At 50.6% G+C, this 21,420-nt stretch overlaps 1 protein-coding gene across 5 annotated transcripts in view; it reads left to right on the top strand.

Moving 5' to 3' along the window:
* GAS7 (growth arrest specific 7) overlaps window positions 1-21,420 on the top strand; it is a 205,032-nt gene that overhangs the window by 140,815 nt on the left and 42,797 nt on the right. For all 5 annotated transcript variants that reach the window (XM_081219271.1, XM_081219270.1, XM_081219274.1 and 2 more), the window contains 2 exons: window positions 4,939-5,019; window positions 16,221-16,306. In XM_081219271.1, the coding sequence (XP_081075397.1) occupies window positions 4,939-5,019; window positions 16,221-16,306 (167 nt within the window). The remainder of the gene's footprint in view (window positions 1-4,938; window positions 5,020-16,220; window positions 16,307-21,420) is intronic.

Genomic DNA, 21,420 nt, shown 5'->3' with positions numbered 1-21,420 from the left:
AGCTCTCCTATTCCTCAATGCTCAGGGAAGCACCCCAGGGCTGTGTGTGCCGCCTGAAGGCTGGGAGTTGGTGGGGTGTTAGCTGCCACCTACTTACCCCCATCCCCCCCCCCCGCCACCCAGGCTTGACTCCAGCCAGCATTTCCCGCTGAAGACCTCAGGTCTCCAAGCCTGGGGTCCGCGTTTGCTGAAGCTCAGGCAATAGACTAGATTCTGGGGCAAGTGGCCGTGGTGCGACCTTTCTAGACTGCCTGAGACTCAGGGTCTGGCCCAGGCTCAGAAGCCCTCCCGCTGGTGATCAGACCTAGATGATCCTGCAGAGCAGTTCTTGCCCCTGCAAGTGGGTGTTGTGTTTTATCGTTTGTTTGTTTAAATGTACAAGGCTATATTTATTCAGTTAGGTACAGTATTCTACATATCTCCAGTTTTTATGGAATTTGTTAATCCTGTGTTTCAATTCTTTGATGTCATTTAAAAAATTTTGTGCCTGCTTGATTTTTCAGTTTTGACAGAGGTGCTTTAAAGTCCTAGTTTTGGAGGCATGTCCACTGCTTGCAATTCTAAAAGTTTTCTTGGCCACACCACGTGGCTTGCAGGATCTTAGTTCCCCGACCAGGGCTCGAACCCGGGCCCTCTGCAGTGGAAGTGCAGAGTCCTAACCACTGGACCGCCAGGGAATTCCCTGCAAGAGGGTGTTTGCTAGGAGCTTTTGCGTCCTTCTGTTTCCACATGCTCTTTGCCTGCCAAGGGCATCCGGGGTGGGGTGTGCGTGATCAGGACCCAAGAACCCAGTTCCTCCTAGGCTGGTACCTGTGGTTATTTCACCTGATAGCCAGTGGGGGCAGCAGAGAGCTACTACTCAACCAAGAGAACTGACCAATCATGAGCCAGGAGTCCACTGGTGGGTGGGGCAGAGTGTGGGAAGGGGAGGGGGAGAAGGGTGGGGGACAAGGCTCACAGATCCGCCCAAGGCAGATGAGGGCCAGGGGCTCGCTGACTTTCCCACTGCAAGCTCGTACCTTGTAAAGCATGAAGGATGTAGTCTTAACAAAGGGAAACGAAGTCTCCAAGTGACTTTAAAGTTAATAACTCCTGCCTTGCTTACTGTTTTTTAAAAATAATTATAATAATTATTCTTATTTTTTTTTTTTTTTTTTTTTTTTTTTTTTTTTTTTTTTGCTGTACGCGGGCCTCTCACTGCTGTGGCCTCTCCCGTTGCGGAGCACAGGCTCCGGACACACAGGCTCCGCGGCCATGGCTCGCGGGCCCAGCCGCTGCGCGGCATGTGGGATCTTCCGGGATAGGGGCACGAACCCGTGTCCCCTGCATCGGCAGGCGGACTCTCAACCACTGCGCCACCAGGGAAGCCCAATTATTCTTATTTTAAGGAAGGGGCGTCTGTGCTCTGAAATCACAGTTACATCACTTTCCACCTTTCAACTATACTCTCTCTTTAAAAGTTTTATTCTACATGGGGCAGCCACTGTAATCCACTGATGGGGAAATGGAAATTTCTGGCTTCTCACGTGGATGGCTAGAATAGCAACCTCCCTTGGTCCGATTTGATCCACGGTCGGCAGTCAGCTCATTTGTGTGTATCTGTCTCCCCTGGTTTCAGCGGAAGAGGTTCGAGTTGAGTTAGAGTTGCCTTTAGGAAAAAATGTGTTTCTCCTGAATTGGGTTGGACGGTCAGAGGCTTTCCAAGCACGGGTCTCATTCCTTCCACTCTGTCCTCACTGGTCCCCACCCCACCCAGAGCCTTTGGGGCCTGCATGGCAGTGACTGTTAGCAGTCTGGGTGGTCACCTGGAATGACCTAGAACCCCAGGATGGAGGCCCGGAGAATGCAAGGGGGCCTCAATCCAGGGTAACTTGAGCCCCGAGCTGCCACTTCAGTTTTGCTTTGGCTCTATCAGGGAGCCTGGTGTGCTGTAAATAGATTAGGGAGTCTTTTATTGAAAAAGACCTGGAAATGGTTTCCTGCCTGTGTGTGGTGTGGTCATCTGGGGTGATTTTTCCTGCTGCCGATGAGGTCACTCAGCCAGAGCCCCGGGGGCTCTCTGCAGATGTCCGCCTGGCCTGCCCCAGGCTCACAGTGGCTTTGTATTTTGGGCTGACCAGAGCTGGCTAAGACCAGGAGGTGGGCTGGGCGGAACCCTTCAGGCATCTGCATTGTCCCTGATGGAGTCCTGGCGGAGGTTGGATAGAGAGATGAGATACAGGAGAAGGGATTCCCGCCTCTGGAGGCCTGTGAATGACCCAGGCCGGCGAGTACAGGGCAAGGGGCCTTCCTTTGGGCCCCAGCATCTAGAGCGTGGTTCGGACTGCAGGCAGCATCTCCCTGTGATTTCAGAGCCTTCTCCCGCAGTCCGCTGGGAAGGCTGCATGGAGGAAGAGGCGTTTTAGTTGGAACTTGGCAAACGAACATGATCCTGACATGCAGGGATGGTGGGGGCAGGAGGTGGTAGGGTGTGTAAACAATCAGAGCAAAGACATGTTCCGAGACCAGCAAGTGAGTTACCTGGGCTGGAGTGAGGTCAGTGGGAGTCAGTCTGGACAGACAGACAAGGTTGCTGTGCTGGAGCCTCGCTGGCCGAGAGGTGGGCGTGGGGATGACAAAGCTTGGACTTTGTTCTCTGTGCTGTGTTGGAAAGGAGGCTGCAAGGGATTCTCCAGGTGAGCGCTGATCCTGAGCGGGGAGACGCGTTAGGGGTGAGGTGGGGAGGAGGAGAAGAAGGTGAGGGAGGGGGCACCTCCAGGCCCCGGGAACTGATTGCATGTGGGTGGTGGGACCCGGGAGGAGCTGGTGAAGCCGTGGAGGTTGGTCCCCGGAGCCCCAGGGGGCTGGGTTGGAGGGGAGAGCCTGAGCTGGGCGCTGTGGCTGTGGAGACAACAGTGTGGCCTCCAGGTGGGGCCGATCCAGCGGGCGGAAGAGGGGCCTCTTTAGGAAGGAGATGCAGGCTGCAGGCTGTGTCTGGTCTCTGCTGGAGCCACCCCACTTCATAGGAAGGCTGTTTTCTCATCTGAATTCCGCGCCCCCCGCCATTTCTACATCGAGCCTCTCTAGTCTGTTTGCTTTAGTTAACTCTGATAAGGCACTTACTGTGTGCCCCTGTCATCCTAAGCACCTAACATGTAATAACCCATTTCATGCTATTACAGCCCTATTTAGGTACCATTTTTATCCCCATTGTACAGTTGAGAAAAACAAAACACAAGGTTAGGTGGCTTCCAAAGGTCACTCAGCTCATGAGTGGCCAGGCCTAGGATGCTTTCCACTGCCCTCGGCCTCAGAGCAGTCTGGTGGTCTTCATGTAGATTCTCCAAGTCTTGGTGCTCTCAGCACCAGCCCGAGTGTCCCTCCTCCTCCAGGGAGGCTGCCCTCTGGTCACCCCTCCTAGAAGACCCTTCTGCTCTCTTTTTCCTGGTCACATCCTCCCTGCTGCTTGCCTTGCTCACCCTCCTTTTTCTCTCCCTTAAGACATGAAGGGACCGTATTACCACCCGACTCCTAGAGCCATAAGATCCTGAAACCCAAACAGTAGATCTTAAGATTTTGAGACCACCAATCAAAGCTGGAGGGCAAGAGTATTGGGGCCTGAAGGACCAGTCAGCCCAACCCTTTCATTTTAGATGAAGAATCGGAGGACCAGAGAAGTAGCATGACTTGCCCAGGGCTGCACAGCAGATAAGAGTCGGAACTGAGGGAAAACCCCAGTTCTCTCGAATCTTAATTCACAGAAGCCATTGAAAGATTGTGTTAGGTTTTGCTTTAAACATTTGAGACAATTGAATTTTCAGTAAGAGAATTTTGGACTAAATAATGTCATATCCATATATTGGACTAACTTTAAAAATAACTTGATGCTAAAACTTATAAATGGGCATTTGGCATGAACACAACAGCTGCCTTGGGTGGATGCCATTATTGATCTCATTTTACAGAGGTGGAAACCGAGGCACAGAGGGGACAATTAGCTTGGTCAAGGTTAAACTGGTGGTGAGATGCAGAGCTGGGATTCAAACCCGGGCATCTGGCTCTAGACTCCCTGCTGTTAATAGATCCTAACCCCTGTGCTATCCGGCCCTTTTAATGGTTTTGGAAAGATACCCACAGACGTCCATAGGTGAAAAGAATGTACAGTACGATTTTGTTTTGTTCCAAACATGTACATATGCCTAGAAAACAAATCAACACACAGGTACCCAAAGGTTTAGGGATGACCTCCGAGTTGTGGGATTATGGATGATACTTTTTCTTCTTTGCACTTTTTTCTGCATCATCACGTTGTAAATAGTGAGAAAGTATTATTTTTATCACTAGATAATTTTATGAGAAGTCTCTGCTCACAGCAGTGAAATGGGTAAAGTAGCGTTCGGGGGATGATCACATAGCTGCAATATTAGCTTTATTTCTGACTGGGCATTGGAAGAGAGAGAAGTGTTCAATCAGACACAGCAGCTGTAATTCACACGAGACGTGGAGTTGTAGAACCAGGAAGGAAGTCACCCCCCATCACCCAGGTCTCTGTACAGACCCCTGGCCGGGGCTCCTTCCTCTGGGCTTTGGGGTTTCAGATGACAGTGTGCATTTGGGGAGTGATGCCCGGTTGACAGCTGGGGTCCCAGGACAAGGGACCGAAGCGGAGATGCATGAGTTGGCAGCCTCGGAGGAGGAGAGGGGCTATGGGGACTGTTTCACAGGATCCCAGCCAGAAGGCCACCTCTTTCTGGTCCCAGCTGCGTGGAGAAGGGTCCCCAGCAAAGAGAAGCTTTGTCATCATGGGAAGGCAGGAGAGGAGATGGATATGGGAGCAGAAGGCGGACTCCTGCTTCCCGGGTTTAGGGAGGGAGGTGACCCAGTTCTGCTCTGTGACACTTGGAGCTTCTGCCCTAGCAAATTCTCAGCGCGATTGTGTTTTTTTCTTTCTTTGACCAGAGACCACCTGGGAGCGTCCCAGCAGTTCTCCTGGGATTCCAGCCAGCCCTGGCCCTCACAGAAGCTCTCTGCCTCTGACAGGTACCGTCCACGCACTACTTCGGGGCACCTTGGGGGTCGGCTGGGATCCACACACACCTTCAAGGGGGAGGCCACGGCTCTGGAGCCTGGGTCTGAAACCTGGCTGCGGATCGTATGGGCCAGACCTGGGGAGGGGTCTAGAGGGCTTGGAGGCCCCGTAGCCTGTTGCCCCGTGGGATGGCAGCACCCTGGTAGTGCCGGCAGCAGCTCTGGTCCCTCTCACTCCCTCTCAGGTGCTCAGGGAGGTGGGGGCGTGGCTGGGTGAGGTGAAGCGTCAGAGCTCTTAGCTGTCTGCCAGTGTAGGGACCCAAACTGGGGGCAGGCTTGGTCCACCTGGTTCCCGAAGGCCTCAAGGAATAGGAGTTAAGGAGGCAGATGTTTACAGGGCAGCTTTCAAACAGAATGTCTGGAAAGCAAACGGATTCCTTGCAAGGATATGAGTTCTCCATCAGCATAGGTAATGACGCAGAGGTGGTCAAGGTAGACATTCCTATAATAGGTGGCGGGTTTGTTACTCTTAGGATACATCTCCTTCTGGGATCCCAGGAGGTGGGTTGCAGGACACACCAGTGGGGGGAACACCTTCTGCCTTCTTGTGGATTAGACCTTGCATTAAGTGTCACCTCCTCTGAGAAGCCTTCCTTGATGGCTGTTTACAGTCCTCTCCCATCACTCTGGATCCCCGCTTCCTGCTGTTTCACTGTCCTCAGAGTACCCCTCCCTGTTGGTTGTCACTCTCCCACCCCAGACTGTAAGCTCCCTGAGGTGGGGACTCTGTCTCTCCTTTTCTTTTGTGGACTCCTCCGTCTCCAAATGGAGCCTGGGCTCAGCTTTGAGTGAATTCACAAATGTGGTGTGTAAACCTGGAATTTGAACATCAGTAGCATTGACAGTGTGGGACAGAGTGGGGGGGCACGGGCTGGGGGAGAGGGGGTGGGCAAAAACAGCAGTGACATCCTCTGCTCACGTGGAGGGGAGGGGAGATGAGAGCCCCGTGCCCTTCTTGGAACACAAATAATTTACCGAACGCATCACAGGAAACCAAAGGAAGAGCTGAAAGTCATAAGAGGACTCTTAAACCCTGGATTGGGAAGGGAGCCGTGCCCAGTGTGAGTGGGTCAGGCCCCACCTTTCCCAGTGGGGGGTGTCTTTCAGTCTCCTCCACCACTGAGAAATCAAAGTGGGATCCAAGCACGTTATTTAGGGCTGTGAAGATTGCCAGCCACAGAACTCAGAACCCAAGTGGTGGCAGAACAGACTTGGAGAATCCAGAGGTCTGGGAGAGGGGATTGGGGGGATGCTTCCCACGGAAAGTTCTTCTAGACTTTTAAAATGTTTTTATTTAGATTTGTGTGTGTGTATATGCATGTATACACACTCACACACACACATATTTTTTTCGTTAAAATTTTTAAAAAGGAACCCCCTGTGGGGCAGGGAAATGGGACATTTCCTCCTGGTTTCCTAGGGATGCAGCCAGTACTACATTCTCAGACCAAGTCCTCAGAAATGGGGCCGTTCGGCCTTCCTAGCTGTCATATGACAATAGGCATTTCCTGGCACGCTGCCTTGTCTTTTGTTGCTGTTCTTGTGATTTTTTTTTTAACAATAGAAATGCTAGTGTGAATAATGTGAGGTGTGGCCCTCTATCCTGGCTGGCTCCAGGCCACCCAGACGCTAGAAAGAAAACCCAGCTGTCTTTTCCGGCCAGAGGGGTCCACGGAGCAGGACAGGGCCATGACACAGGCAGGGGGAGGCTGGGTCGTGTGAGATGACAGGTGACAATGGCCCAGCCTGCCACCCTGCACAGCCTGCTACACTGGGCTGCTGGGGCTGGTTAGGGAACTTGCCCTCTGGGTCAGCGGGGTCACCTCTCCAAAGCCTGCTGTCACTGTCACTGGCCCCAGCAGCATCCTGTTGGTGGGGCCATCCCCCAGAAGGAGGACTGAAAGAAGCTGGCTCAGGTCACCAGCCTGGAGGCCCTGGCGTGACAAATTCCTGCCTTCACATCTAGCACGAGAGCCACGATAACCCAGCATTGCACTGGGTGCCGGGGCTCTGAGGGGCTGAGAAAGGTGGGAGATGGTGGAGAGGGTCAGATCCGGGGATGAGAATTGCCAAGGTGGCCAAGGCATTAGACAGACTTAGGTGGACCCCCAGGGGCCTAGGGCACCTGCTTCCCACGTCCCTGGGATCCCAAGTCTGTCCATTTCTCTGCGAGAAAGGGCTTTGTAGTCAAAGACAGTTGGAAATCCTGTCTACTCTTCCCCTTTGGAGAGCACACATCAGCTCAGAGGAGGCCTGAACTGAAGACCCTGTTTAACTTGGTGCTTCTGTCCTTGTGTGTGTTTGTCTGCATCACGCGTACACACTTGTTAAGCCTCCCTGGCTCTAGTGCAGTGGTTGTCAACTCGGGGGTGATTTTGCCTTCAGGGGACATTCGTGGCTGTCACCAGTGTGGGGAAGAGCTCCAGGCATCTAGTGGGTAGAGTCCAGGGATGCTGTCAAATGTCCTACAATGCACGGGACGGCACAGCCCCACAGTAAAGGGCTGTCCAGCCCTGCTCGTCAGCAGTGCTGGGGTTAGAAGCTCCGTTCTAGAAGGACTCAGAACCTCGGCTCAGCACTGCTCTCTGTCGGATGATGGACGACAACCCATGACAGTGAGAAGCAACTGCAAAACATGCAGGACCCTAGCTCATTGACTCTCACACACACGTTTTGTTTCCCAGTTTTCATATCTTGGAAATCAATGGTGTGTCCTAGTCTAATTGGAAGCGTCTTTTTTTTTTTTTTCTTTCTCAGCAGTACTTAAAATAAGGGTGACTCTAATAGTCAGTGACATCTTAGGTTTGTGAAGTTGCAGCTCCTTAGACAGGGGCCTTGGGCGCACCCCTTCTCCTTGCCAGGCCTCACTTTGCCCATTTATAAATGGGAGGAAGGCCATGGCTGAGGTCCTGTCCCGCCCTCCGTGGTTATGATTTGTGGTCCTCTCTACCCTGGGGCATGAACCCACGGGTCAACTCTCCATCCACCCTCTGGGATGGAAGCGAAGAGAACACACCTGTGAGGGTATAGCAGGATCCGAGGTATTTTGACATCATCTTTTCTGGTTTTGGAACTGAACCTTCTGTCTGAAGAACAGAAGAGGGCTTCCCTGGTGGCGCAGTGGTTGAGAGTCTGCCTGCCGATGCAGGGGACATGGGTTCGTGCCCCGGTCCGGGAGGATCCCACATGCCGTGGAGCGGCTGGTCACGTGAGCCATGGCCGCTGAGCCTGCGCGTCCGGAACCTGTGCTCCGCAACGGGAGAGGCCGCGACAGTGAGAGGCCCGCGTACCGCAAAAAAAAAAAAAAAAGTAATTAAAAAAAAAAAAAAAGAACAGAAGAATCACTGTGTTGGTATTTCTGTCTACAGGAGAGCACTAGGATTTTTCCAGCCATTCTTTCCTTCAGTTTTATAAGCAGTTTTCAGGATATTGAATTTTATTGTGGGGAGAGAAATAGACTTGATGAAGACATGAGGTAGCTTCAAAAACTGACTGTCCCCGTCCTTGGGCTCCCGGGGCTGTGGGCATCTTGCCTGGAGACCACTCAGGGCCCTGGATCTCAGCCTCTTTTGTTCTGCTTCTGCTTCTGCAAAGCAACAATGGTGGAGTTGCAAACCTTTTCATTCAAAAAATATGCCAGACATGGTTCTCGGTACTGGGGATACAGCCACAGACAAGCCAGTCCTTGTGTGGTCCCTGCTCCCGGGAACCTACATTCTAGTGGCAGAGTTGGACAAACAAGCAGACATGGAATATGTCAGATGTTCGTTGCATGGGCAGCAGGACAGAGTGTGTGACTGGGGCGTGAGGGGTGGCCTCAGTGAGGAAGTGATGTTTCGGTCAAGCTTTAAAGACAAGGAGAACGGCTTCCCTGGTGGCGCAGTGGTTGAGAGTCCGCTTGCCGCTGCAGGGGACACGGGTTCGTGCCCCGGTCTGGGAAGATCCCACGTGCCGCGGAGCAGCTAGGCCCGTGAGCCATGGCCGCTGAGCCTGCGCGTCCGGAGCCTGTGCTCCGCAACGGGAGAGGCCACAGCAGTGAGAGGCCCGCATACTGCAAAATAAAATAAAATAAAATAAAATAAGACAAGGAGAAGACGGTATGTGTGTATGGTGGTGGTGGAGTGTTCTAGGCCAAGAAACAGCTAGTACAAAGGCCCTGGGGCAGGAGTGACCTTGGCATGTTTGAGAACAGAAAGCAGACCAGTGTGGCTGGGGGGTGGGGGACAAGAGGGAGCGTGATAGGCGATGAGGGGAGGGGGAGTCAGCAGGGACCAGAGGAAGGTATTGGGATTTCATTCTGAGCGTGATGGTTGGGATGGGGGTGAGAGTGAAATGCAGTGGAAGTGTCTTGCCTTCCTGGGAAGCTGCCTTCTTGAAGCAGTTGGTTAGCAGTGGTGGGGTTGGGTGTTCCCTGCAAGGAGGTGGGGGGGGGTAAGGACGATATGGAAGGAAAACTTGACCACATTTATTGACCACAAGCATCCCATATGGTCGTTTCTAAAGATCATGGAAAAACAGGTCAAAAAGAACGTGGGCGGGAACCACAAATGAACCCAGCCAAGCCAAGCTTAAGCAGGTCCCCTTTGAGGAGGCCGAGGGGTGGAGGGTTTACCCATGGGGCTCAGGGTTACTTTTGAGTCGAGCTTCTGGAGAGAGTTGGAAGGGCCACCCATGAACAGGACCAGTTCGTTCTCCTCAGTGCAGGTTTGTCAGATGCCTGAAGCACAGCCAGCCAGGTTACCAGCTGGGGAGAGAGATCTGGAAACACACCCAGTGCCCCCACAAATGGGATTCCACTCTCTGAATGTTGGGGTCAGCACTGGGCCCAGGACTTTCCCTACGTGGCTTCCTCTCAGATCACAGTGGGAGCTGTGTTTGTTCAGTAACTTTATTGGAGCCATTTAATGCCAGCTTTCTGGGGGAGGTCTACGTAAGTCAACTTGAAACCCAGACAGAATACCGAAGGCTCTATTCAGCACGTGTTAAAAAACCTTCTTTGGGCCAGTTTAACATACACTGTAACGGTAATGATTTATATGGAGAGAAATAGTAACAGGCATATGGAAAGAAAATATGAGTGAAAAATGAGGTTCTGGGATTTTCATGTTATGCGTTACTGGGTAACACCAGATGACACCATAGACCAGTTCTGTCCCCTAGAACTTTCTGCGCTAACAGAAATGTTCTACATCTGCACCATCCGGTATGGTAGCCACTGGCCAGCGGATGTGTCTACTCTGCCTGAGGAATGAATTTTTAATTTTATTTAACTAAGTACTTTTCAAATTTTGGAATAATTTTAGGTTTACAAAACAATTGTGAAGACAGTACAGAGAGAGTTCTTATATTCCCTTTACTCAGTTTCAGCTAACGTTAACGTTTTACATAACTGTGGTCCAGTTGTCAAAACTAAGAAATCATTGTGGTACAGTGTTATTAACTAAACTAGATTTCATTCGATTGCATAAATTTTTCCAGTATTATCCTCCTTCTGTTCTAGGATCCCATCCTGGGTACCACCCTGCATTTAGATTCTATTTCAATTTCACTTGTTAGAATTTGAATAGCCACTTGTGACTAACAGCTGCCCCATCAGACCGGGCTGGGCAGGTGTAGAGAGTAAGTTCCTTTCTGAGCTTCTGGGCCTGGACGTGTGTTAAGTTTGCATTTGTGTTTCCCTTTGGGATGGAGGAAATCTATCTCAATGTATTGAGTTCCCCTGGGAGTGGGAATGTCGGGGAAACCTGGGTTCCGAGGCTGGCTTTGCCTGGCCTGGGGCCTGACTCCGCTGAGGGCTCATGCTTGGAGAAACAGCCTGCCTCCAGGGAAGCCAGATCACAGGGGAGTGAGTTCTTCTTTTGGTCAGGGAGGGCCTGCCTTTGAATCTGGACTCTGTGCAGACAGACAGCTGTGCTTCCCCTGAGCAGAGCTCCCCAGGAAAGGGGCTCCAGAACCCAGGGCCCTCACCCACATACTTTCTTCTCCAGATCAGGAAGCCCTGGCTACTCCCACATAGGAGCAAACAGGCACTCTCACCTACTGCAGAATTAGCAAGTTACCAGGCCCAGAGTGGCTGCCATGGCCCTCAACTAGGAATCACTGTTGACCCCAGGGAAGGCCATAGGGGGCCGCCTTTTCCTTTAGGGACATGTGCCTGTTGGCTGAGGCCCCAGGGGCCCTTACAAAGGCCTGTTTAACCTTTGACGCCCTGGAGAATAGATGCAGGTTTCCAACTCTTCACAGCCACGCACACGTGTATTGTGAGTTCTCTTTGGGGGAATACAGTTTACATCTTAGACAACCAGGGAGGCAGCAGGGATTGGGCAGCCAGACAGACATTTCAAGACCAGAAGGATTTCCAGACCAGAAGGCTGTAAATGTAAAACCACTCCCCTAAGCAGACCCCGGCAGGTGCAGCGCACACCTGGGAAGGTGAATACGACAAAGAGCATCCTTCCAAGGCCCCACAGGGCGTGATGGGGCAGTGAGGCAGAGATGGTGCCTATTGTGCCTTCAGAGGTGCTGAGTACAGGTCTGGCTCCGGTGTTTGCCTTGGTAGCCTGACTTCAGAACGTGCTTTCCAACGACCCCGGCTGCGTTTCCCAAAGTGGGTTCCACGGTACCCACTGCTTTTCCCGCCCCCGTCCGGGTTCTTTGTCCATGTAAGTGTGGACTGCCACACTGCTGCCTTGATTGAGATTCACAGAGCATGTCAGCATATTTTAAAAAGGCCTACCGTAAAGAAACCAAGTTAAATCTGAGCAACAGGAGGCATTTGTCCCACACTCTTTGGGCCGTCAGACTCTGCCGTTTGCTGTCACCGCAGAACACTTGTAAGGAACGTCCTGCAGAATTGGTGGTTGCATCACATGCCTGGGGAGGGGCTCCGTTCCGCCAGGCTTAAATGTCGTAGCAGGGAGGGAAGAAGGATTTCCAGAACAAGGGCCCTGGAGCTCCCAGGTTTCTTCGAGTTGAGGAAGGAAGTTACTCGTCTATTCCAGAGAGAAGGGAGATGAGGCTGGACCCACAGGAGGCAGAAGGAAGGTGTCCAGAGCTGATTTTCTTGTTTGGAAGAAGAAAGTCTTTGGAGTTTTTTAGAGAACAGAACCTAGACAGTGGGGCTTGGAGGATGGACTGTCTTACAGGGAGGATTGGAGCTGGGCGATGGGGCCAGAGCTGTAGGGAGCGTGAAGTCTGGGCAGCGAACGATGCTCTCTGTTAGTCTTCTTATTTTCCGTTTTTTATCCCCTCCGCCCACCCCCGCCCCCGCTCCCAGCAAATGACTTCTCCTTTCTACCAAATATCCGGCCCCTTCTCTCATTATGTATCTCCCAAGCCCTCTCTTTGTCTGTTTAACTGCCCATAAAGAGGAATGAAATGTGTGCGTGCGTGTTTTTATACTTGTATTTGAAGTTACTGAAGTTACGAGATAGAGCTTTCTGTTCCCTTTTCTTATCTTAAAAACAGCTGAATTTGGGATTTTACATTTTTTTCTTGTATCCCCAACTGAATTATGGTCCTTATGGTTATGAGTGATCCTTGACCATATTTTATTTTATTTTTTCCCCTGGGAGGCTGGAGGCCTCTAAGGCACCCACCTCTGGCCTTGTTCATTTTGGGTCTCACCCTCCGTAAGCTGAGGGCCCAGTGGTGTGGGAGTGCCCATCAGGACCGTCGTGGGTGAGCTGTAACTGTTCAGATCCCCACGGAGGACTTTTCCAAAGGTGCCGGAACTGCTGAAGTAAAGTGCAGGGAGACAGGGTGTCAGGGGAGAGCTGCTGTATGGGGAGAAATGGTTGAATGGAAAATTAGTTTTTCTTTCCCAGTAATTGTTTTGACATGAGCGGTAATTAGCCAACAGCTGACAGACCAGAACTGAAGTGAGAACAAGAGGATGGATTAGGGGCAAATGCCACTGCGTTAGATGGTTCCCAGCAGCCGTTAGCATGGGGGCCGCCAGGCTGGGAGAGGCTGCAAATAGGAGAAGGGTGTGTTGAGGGTGCACTTTTGAGGTGCTGTGGAAGGAGAAGACGGGGGTCGAAGGGCAGCCTCTGCCCTCAAGAAGATGGGGACCACCTTGGGTTAGAGGGACCCAGCACCATCAAAGGTAGTGACTGGTTCTAAACTAAGGCCTGTTCAGGTAAGAACTTCGGATTCCATTTTCGTAATCAACTGAACTGTGGTTGCATTTTTTGGGTTGTCGATAGATTTTAGGATCAGGGCGATGCTGGCTTTGTGTAATAAACTGGGAAACTCACCAGGTGTTTCTGTACTGTGCAGTCTGGGCCTACGTATTTCTTTTAAGAGTTTGAACCACTTTGCCTGTAAAACCATCTGGGCCTGGTGCCTTTTGGAGGGGAGGTCATTTTTCAAAGGTTTTACTCATTTTGGTGTTTCTGGTTATCCTTTGAAACCATTTTGATCATTTGAATCTTATGGAAAGTTTTGTATTTATTAGCATAGAATTATAAATAATATGCTCTTGCATTAAAAAAAAAAACTCAAGTCTGTTTGCCGTGCGTATGTTTGCTCTCTAATTCCTAATTCTAAGCATTTGTGTTTTCTCTCACTCTCAAATTAGGATGATCTGCCTTTTTTAATCACTGTTAGTTTCCACTCCCCCTCACCACTGACCTCCCCTGAACCAGCCAGGGTTGCAAATGTTATCCTGTCTCCTAACTCATCAATTTCTCTTGCCATATTTATATCCTTTTCTCTCATGTTTTCCTTTGATTTATTTTATTGGGTTAAAAATTTTTTTTCTAATTTCTTAAGTTGAATGTTTAGTCTGTTTATTTTTATTCTCTTGGCTTTGGTAATGAAATAATTAAGGCTATGGATTTTCCTCCAAATATAATTCAGGCCCTATCCCATTTGTTTTGATAGGTTTTTCCTCATTATTTTCAAAATATTATGTAATTATAGTTTTAAATTCCTCTTTGACCTGAGATTATTTAAGAGGGTGTTTTCTTAAATTTTCAAGTGTTTGGGAGTCGGGGGGGATGAGGACCTTGTATATTTTGTTCTTTCATTATTAGTATCTACTTTTATTGCTTTCTGGTCAACGAATGTGCCTTGTGTTATTTATGCCTTTTGCAATTTATCAATACTTTATTTGTGGCTTAAATAGGCCCAACATTTTTTTTTTATGTTGCCTGGATTCTTGGTAAAAGATATTATCTCTGTTTATAAGGTATGATGTTTAATCCATCTAGTTCAATCAGCCTTTTAAATTAAATTATTAAGATATTCCACATCCTGACTTTTGTCCACGAATCTGTCCTAGACTGAAAGCAGTATATTAAGATTTCCTACTGTTGTCTTTAGGTTCTCCAGCATTTGTGTTTTATCTATTTCAGCGCTATGCTCCTTGATAAGGAAAATTTCTCCAATGTTTTGCCTCCCTTGTGGGTTGTATTTATCAGCAGTCTAGTGCCCTTCCTGGCATGGCCTGCGCTGACCTGAATAGATTCTCCTCGGCAGCCACAGCTTCTCTGATGCCCTTGGAATCCTGGCCCTCCCTCCTCAGCCCCCTTTTAGCTAGAGGATTCCTGCATAGAATCAGCAGTTGAGCAGCCTCTTGAGGGCCCTGGGTGTAGACCAGGAGCGTGGCTGGCCACGTGGGGTTAATTTGTTGTTTCTCCTTGGGTCCCTAAGCCACTGCCCTGGGGGCCAGCTCTGTGGCCAGTGTTTTGTTGTCCTGGTGTGTCTGTGCCCACCCTTCTTCCGGAGTGTCCGGCCAACGGGCAGATCGGGAGAAACCCAGCTACCCACAAGAATCTGCTGAGTGCGCCTCTGTTCACAGGTGGCCCTGGATTTTTCGCTGCAGTTGGGGGAGAATGGGGGGCACTCCCCAGCATGAAAAAGGTTCTCCATGGGGTGGCCTTCATACCCCATTGCTTGCCCCCAGCCCTTGCTCTGTGAGTGGGTAGCTGATAGTAATTTCGGCCTCTCCACCTCCTCCCTCCCTGCAGGGTGGTGTCAGCAGGAACCACCAAGAGCTGGACGTGGGTCTGTGCATCTTTCTCCAGGCCGACCTGCAGTTGTCTGTGTTGTAGCAAATCCTCCAAGCCTGGGGCATGAGGAAGGCATGCTTTCCTGGTGTCCAGAGATCAATGCAGGCTTGGGGTTCAAGGCCAGGAGATTTAGGAGCAGAAGCAGTGGCCTTCCCTCTCTCCATCCTTACCCTCTCTGTTCATGAAGTACTGTATAACTTTACAGATCTCTTTTGCAGTTATTGTCTCGTTGGATTTTCATCCCAACAAAGTAGAGAGAGACTAGGTAGAACTGTCCCCATTTTACAGATACAGAAGCTGAGGCTCACGTAACTATATCCGTGAGAGGGCAGCGCCACCTCTGGGAACTGAGGATGCATGGGCTGCGGTGTGTACGTGTGATGTCAGGACCAGGCAGCAGCATGGGGGGCTTCAAATCAGCCCCGATGGGAGCCTTGAGGCCATAGAAATCGGCAAATGCTACAGACCAGAGCTCCCCATCCCCGCCTTGAAGGGCAGGTGTATCAGCTCATGTTGGGAGCATGAGTGAGTGTCATAGGGATAGAGTTTTAGAGCCTTGAATTTTTTTTTTTTTTTAGACTTTAGGAAAACTGGGACTCAAGAAGGATGTCATATGATCCCCTGGCTATTAAGTGGCAAAACCAAATTTCATGGAAACCAGTGAAGCCCATTCTCTTTCCATTATACTTACATTACAGTGGGTGAGGGTGACAAGGTCCTTGGGGGCGGGGCGGGGACAGGATTTGTAGGAAGCTGTGGGTGGGGCCACCTGACTCTGTAGAGAGATTGGACCCTTGATCAGCACCAGTGACCACAGCTGATGAGGTATTTTCAGCAATGGCTGTTGGACTATGATTACCTCAACTCCTACTAAGCATCTTTCTTTTCTTCTCTGGTTGGAAAAGAAACTTGGTCCCCCAAGAGATAGGTAGTTGGGTGCTGGGGATTAGAGAGATGCTCTCAACCCACCTCCAGCTCAGCAGATACAGATGAGATCCTAAGAGGTGGTCCTGGCCATGCATGACCCCTCAGAACCAGACAGTGGGGGGGGGGCTGCAGCTGCCCCTGTGGTCTGCAAGGTCGGAGGGGCCTGTCTGTGGCCAGCGCAGCATCTGAGCGGTGTTTCTGTCCCTGCAGTGAATGGATACCACACATCAGGGACCCCAGCGCACCCTCCTGAGACTGCCCACATGAGTGTCCGAAAATCCACCGGTGATTCCCAGGTAAGGGGTCCTGTTCCGGGATGTAGGGGCAGCCATTTAGGCAGGCCCAGGGAGGTGTCATTAGGATGGGGATGCCATGGGGGTCCAGGTGGCTACAGCCCAGTCTTGCCCCAAGTAGAAAGTGGTCGGTATCTGGGTCATTCCAACGTACCATGATGTGGGAGAACAGGCGATTGTGGTTTGGTTTTCTCTAGAAGTTGAAGATGGATTTTTCGCTTGTTTTTTTGGCTGCACCAGATGGCATGAGGGATCTCAGTTCTCTGACCAGGGGTCGAAACTGTGCCCCCTGCAGTGGAAGCACAGAGTCCTAACCACTGGACCGCCAGGGAAGTCCCTAGAAGTTGAGGATGGTTTTGATGGGGTGATGGTGAAGGGATTATAACTGTTCTTGGGGCAGAAGGTTCCATCCTGCTGTCTGGATTCCTAATACAGAGTCCAGATTTCCCAATGCTTTAAGAATATGGATGAGGCCAGGCCATTTTCCTTTTCTGCACGCCCTTTTCCCACCACCTGACTTTACCCAGAATGAAACTGAGTCAGACATTTTACCACATTTAATCATCTAACAGAGGGACAGCTACTGTGTGGAAGGACATGGGAGGGTGTTTTAAGATTCCCAAACTGCCTTCTCATTTGTCATCTCAGCTGACACTTGTGCAAACGCAGGAGGGAGTTGTTGGTACGATTCCCGTGTCACAGATGAGGTCACGGAGTCTCAGAACGGTTAAGTGACTCGTGAGGGTTGACACGATTACCAGGTGGTCAGACTGGACTTGATGCCGAGTTCTTCCGGTGTCATTAAGCTGTGTCTGAGGAACTGAGAACTGGTCTCATGTGGTCCATCCGTGAATTATCCAGAAGGTGTCCCTAAGCAGAAGCCTCCAAACCAGCCCTTTCCAGGAGTGAAAATGCCAGGCCCCAAGGATGGTGGTGGTGGTGGTGGTGGTGATGGTGATGGTGATGATGATGATGATGATGATGATGTGATAACGATAGTTGCTTGTTGTCACCAACAGTGGGTTCTATGTGCCAGTCACTGAAAGAGAGACCTTGTGGTCTGTGACAGCAGGCGGCTTCAGTGTGACACTTAGCTTTAATGCAGGCAAGAAGGTTAAACCTCAGAAACCTAATTACGTTCTTGTCTTAGGAGGCTGGGCATTGGGCTCAGGTCAGTTCAGTTCGAACTCTGGAAGAGAATTGGGACGTCTAGGTGGGCAAAGGCTCCTTCCATGTTGATGGGTTGACGAATCTCCCGGGCCTCGTGTTAGAATGCAGATTCTGATTCAGGAGGTCTGGGGAGGGTCCGGAGGTTCCCTGATTCTAATGAGCCCCCTGGGGGATGCTGATGCTGGTCGGGGATGGGGAGTGGACCGTGGCAGGACAGGCGAGGATCCGGGCACAGTTGGTCGTGCCAGCACGTGTGTGTCCCCTTCACCCCCTGCTCATGGCACACATCACAGCCCTGGCTCCGTGTGTTTCCTGCAGAGCCCCCCCTCTCAACACAGCCTCTTTCAGTCGTTTAAAATGAAGCTCATTTGCCACCTAACTATGGAGTGTTTTCTTAAGACGTCAGCCCAAGCTCTGCTGTGGTTTCCCAGCAACTAGAAAAGCTGGTCTACCCTGGGCAAGAATATGGGAAACAACCCCTTCCTCCCCGGACCCCCCCATCATTCTTCTCTTGTTCCCTAATGGAACATGGCTCCCCCATCCCGAAATGCTGTGAAGCTGTTTCTTAACCATATAAAACAAAATCTATCCTGATACATATAACATCCTGGGAAGCCAGTTGGACAGTGTGCTGCCATAAGCCTTTGACCCATGAATTTCCTTTCCTGCATCTGTTCTTGGGATACATTCAGGGATTCTGATCTATGTGTGAGGCTGTTCACTCAAGCATTATTTACAGCCCTGCCACCTTGGACTCAACCTAATTATCCAACAACAGGGGATGGGTAAAATGGATGGCACTGAACACTGTCCAGCCAGTGAGACCACGCAGCCGTGAAAACTCCACCTTCCGAAGAAAATGTCGTGATTCCGGAAAATGCTGAGACATAATATTGAGTGAGAAAAGCAGAACAAAGCTGCACGTATGGTCAGTCTTATCTGGGGGGAGGAAATCTATCCACATGTGAAGACAACTGACTGGAAGAAAAAATAAACCCGAACATTGGTGGCGTTGCTGTCTGGTTCTCAACCAGGGGACGTTTGGCAGTGTTTGGAGATATGTTGGTTGTCACAGCTGGGCAGAGGGTGCTACTGGTATCTAGTCAGTAGGGGCCGGGGATGTCACTAAGCATCCCACAAGGCCCACGGCAGCCTCCACCACAAAGCATTACCCAGGTTGAAAAGATGATTGGTGCTGACATTGAGCAACCTTGGTCTAAGGTGATTTTTATTCTCTTTAGACTTTTGGGTGTTTTTTAAATTTCCTAAAATGAACACATTTTACTGTCATAGAAGGCGTTATAAAAACAAGGAGTTAGAGGCGAGGTACTGGGGATGCAGGGAAGGTCAGCTCTGGAGACCCAGGCCAGGCCTGGGCACTGCTTCAGGACAGGTGGAGTCCAGTGCATTGTTTTTGGATGATAACATCGAGAGGGGGAGGTATCATCAAAGTAACAAGAATACACAGTGCAGTGCATGGAGAGAGCAAATATGCATTCGTTCACTGGTTCCCCAGCTGTGAAAGCGTTTGCGAACCCACAGAGCTAGCTGGCTGTCCTAAAAGGCGCCAGAGGCCAGTCATAGAGGTGGGTTAAGAAGGGTTGATATTTCCATAGAGCACTACTGACAAATGGTCCCCAGAGTGTATATAGCACACTTCAGCCTGCATAGTATTTACTACTGCCTCCCAGGTTGTCAACTCTAATTAGTGACAATTATCACCTAATAATATTGAACGAGTGAATGAATGAATGAACGAATGAACAGACACACGGCCATTGGAGAGGCAGGGGTTGGGGGTGGATAAAGTAGCTCGTCACACCCCTGTCGTACTCTTTTTCTGCTACCTGCCCCCTCCTCGAGCAAGCTAATCAGGAAAATTAGAATAGGGGGCAGGTAGGAAGATTATCTACTCTTCATGGAAACCGGGAGTGTGTCTGTACCGTCGTGGGTGGGACTGATGGCTGGGTGCCCAGCACCCCAGGGGTGGTGCCCACCCAGTTCTGGGAGACCTGGAGGGCCAGGCACAGGTGATGGTGATCTGGCGCCACTCAGTGGATGTTTGCAAGTCTGCAGCTCTGGGGGCAGGCTGCCTGGGTGCTGGATGCACGGGGCCCACCTGATCGGAGGTTGGGGCATCAAAGCCTGAGGATAGTCTTGCTGGCCATGGCAGAAGCACATCTGAGCCTGTCCCCTGCTTGCCTGCCCGCCCGCCCGCCCAGGGCTAGGGTGGTGTGAGCCCCTTCTGCTCCCTGTGCAGGTACTGGGAGGGCAAGGAACCTGCCCACCAGAGCCCAAGCCGTTTAGTGACCCACCTTTCAACTGTTTTAGATTCCCATGAACTGCCCCCCCAGGAAGGCTATCTTTAGACACAGGAGAGAGGAAAGGGAATGGGACTGCGAGCTTGGAAACTTAAGGAACCCATTGGCGGTGAGATTCTGAGAGCTCATTTACTTAATTGGGCTCCCCCTCCCCTACTTGGTAAACAGCACATGTTCTATTGAGCATCTGTTTATTTACGAGGCACTGAGTCATAGACAGATGTAGCCCTTGTCTTTTTTTAAAATTAATTAATCAATTAATTTTTGGCTGCGTTGGGTCTTCGTTGCTGTGCGCAGGCTTTCTCTAGTTGTGGCGAGCGGGGGCTACTCTTCGTTGCGGTGCGCGGGCTTCTCATGGCGGTGGCTTCTCTTGTTGCAGAGCACGGGCTCTAGGTGCACAGGCTTCAGTAGTTGTGGCACTCGGGCTCAGCAGTTGTGGTGCACGGGTAGCCGTTGTCTTGATGGAGTTAATAGCTGGGACTGGAGAAAGAGATAAATGTTTATTTCATTTTGGCAGTGACAGGGGCTGGAGGGAGTGTGTGCTCTGAGGACCTGACCAGGTCGTGGTGGAAACATCGAGATGGGCTCTTTAAGAAAAGCTAAGACTGGAAAGATGAGCAAGGGTTTAGCTTGGTAAAGAGGTGGTGGTAGGGGAACAGCATTCCGGGTGGAGGGGACAGCATATGTGGATGCCTAGAGGCAAGATTTCAAAGAAGCCATGGAGTCCGAGTGGGGCTGTGGTTTACTATGTTAGCAGGTGTGGGGAGGGCACAGGAGGAGGCTGGAGGAGTCCTCAAGGCTGCTGTGAGGAGCTTGGGTTTTGTCCTAACAGTGCTGGGAGCCACTGAGAGGTTTCATACTGTGTTCCGCTTGCTGAGGGTGTGGGACCCAGACTGTTCACAGGGTAAGGAGACAGGGTCAGGAAGACATTACAGAGTCCAGGGGCTCGCTGAATTGGCTGGGAATGACACACTGCCTTCTCCCAGGCACTGCCTCGTCCGTCACCACCCTCAGTGGGTCCTCACAGTGACAGTAGAGCAGCCCAGGCGAGGCCAGGAAACCAGGCTGGGGAGGGGTTTTTAAAAAGAGGAGAAAAACCTTCTAGAATCATAGGAAAAGGAAATTTAAAAAAAACCAAACTTTTGTTATGGACATGCGTAAATGTTTATAAGAGTAGAAGGACTATTATAATAAAGGACCATGGACCAATCATTTAACTTCAATTATTCAGCCCATCTTGTTTCATTTGAACTCCCATCACAGGACTTCCCTGGTGGTCCAGTGGTAAAGAATCCACCTTCCAAGGCAGGGGACGTGGGTTCGCTCCCTGGTCAGGGAACTGAGATCCCACATGCCACGGGGCAGCTAATCCCGTGCGCCACAACTACTGAGCTCACGTGCCCGGGAGCCCACACGCCACAACTAGAGAGAAGCCCACGCGCTGCAACTAAGACCCAATGCAGCCAAAAATTGACAAAAATCGGTAAAATAAAATGAATAAAATGAATGGGTTATACATTAAAAAACATTTTTTTTAAATAAACTACGATCACCTCTTCCTAACGTCCCACTGGATTCTTTCAAAGCAAATTCCTCACATATTGTTTTAACTGTAACTATGTCAGA

This window comes from Mesoplodon bidens (genome assembly GCF_964165515.1).
Source record: "Mesoplodon bidens genome assembly, chromosome: 19".
Classification (NCBI taxonomy): Eukaryota; Metazoa; Chordata; class Mammalia; order Artiodactyla; family Ziphiidae; genus Mesoplodon; species Mesoplodon bidens.
The sequence above is the reverse complement of the archived record's forward strand: the minus strand, read 5'-3'. Positions and strand labels throughout refer to the sequence as shown.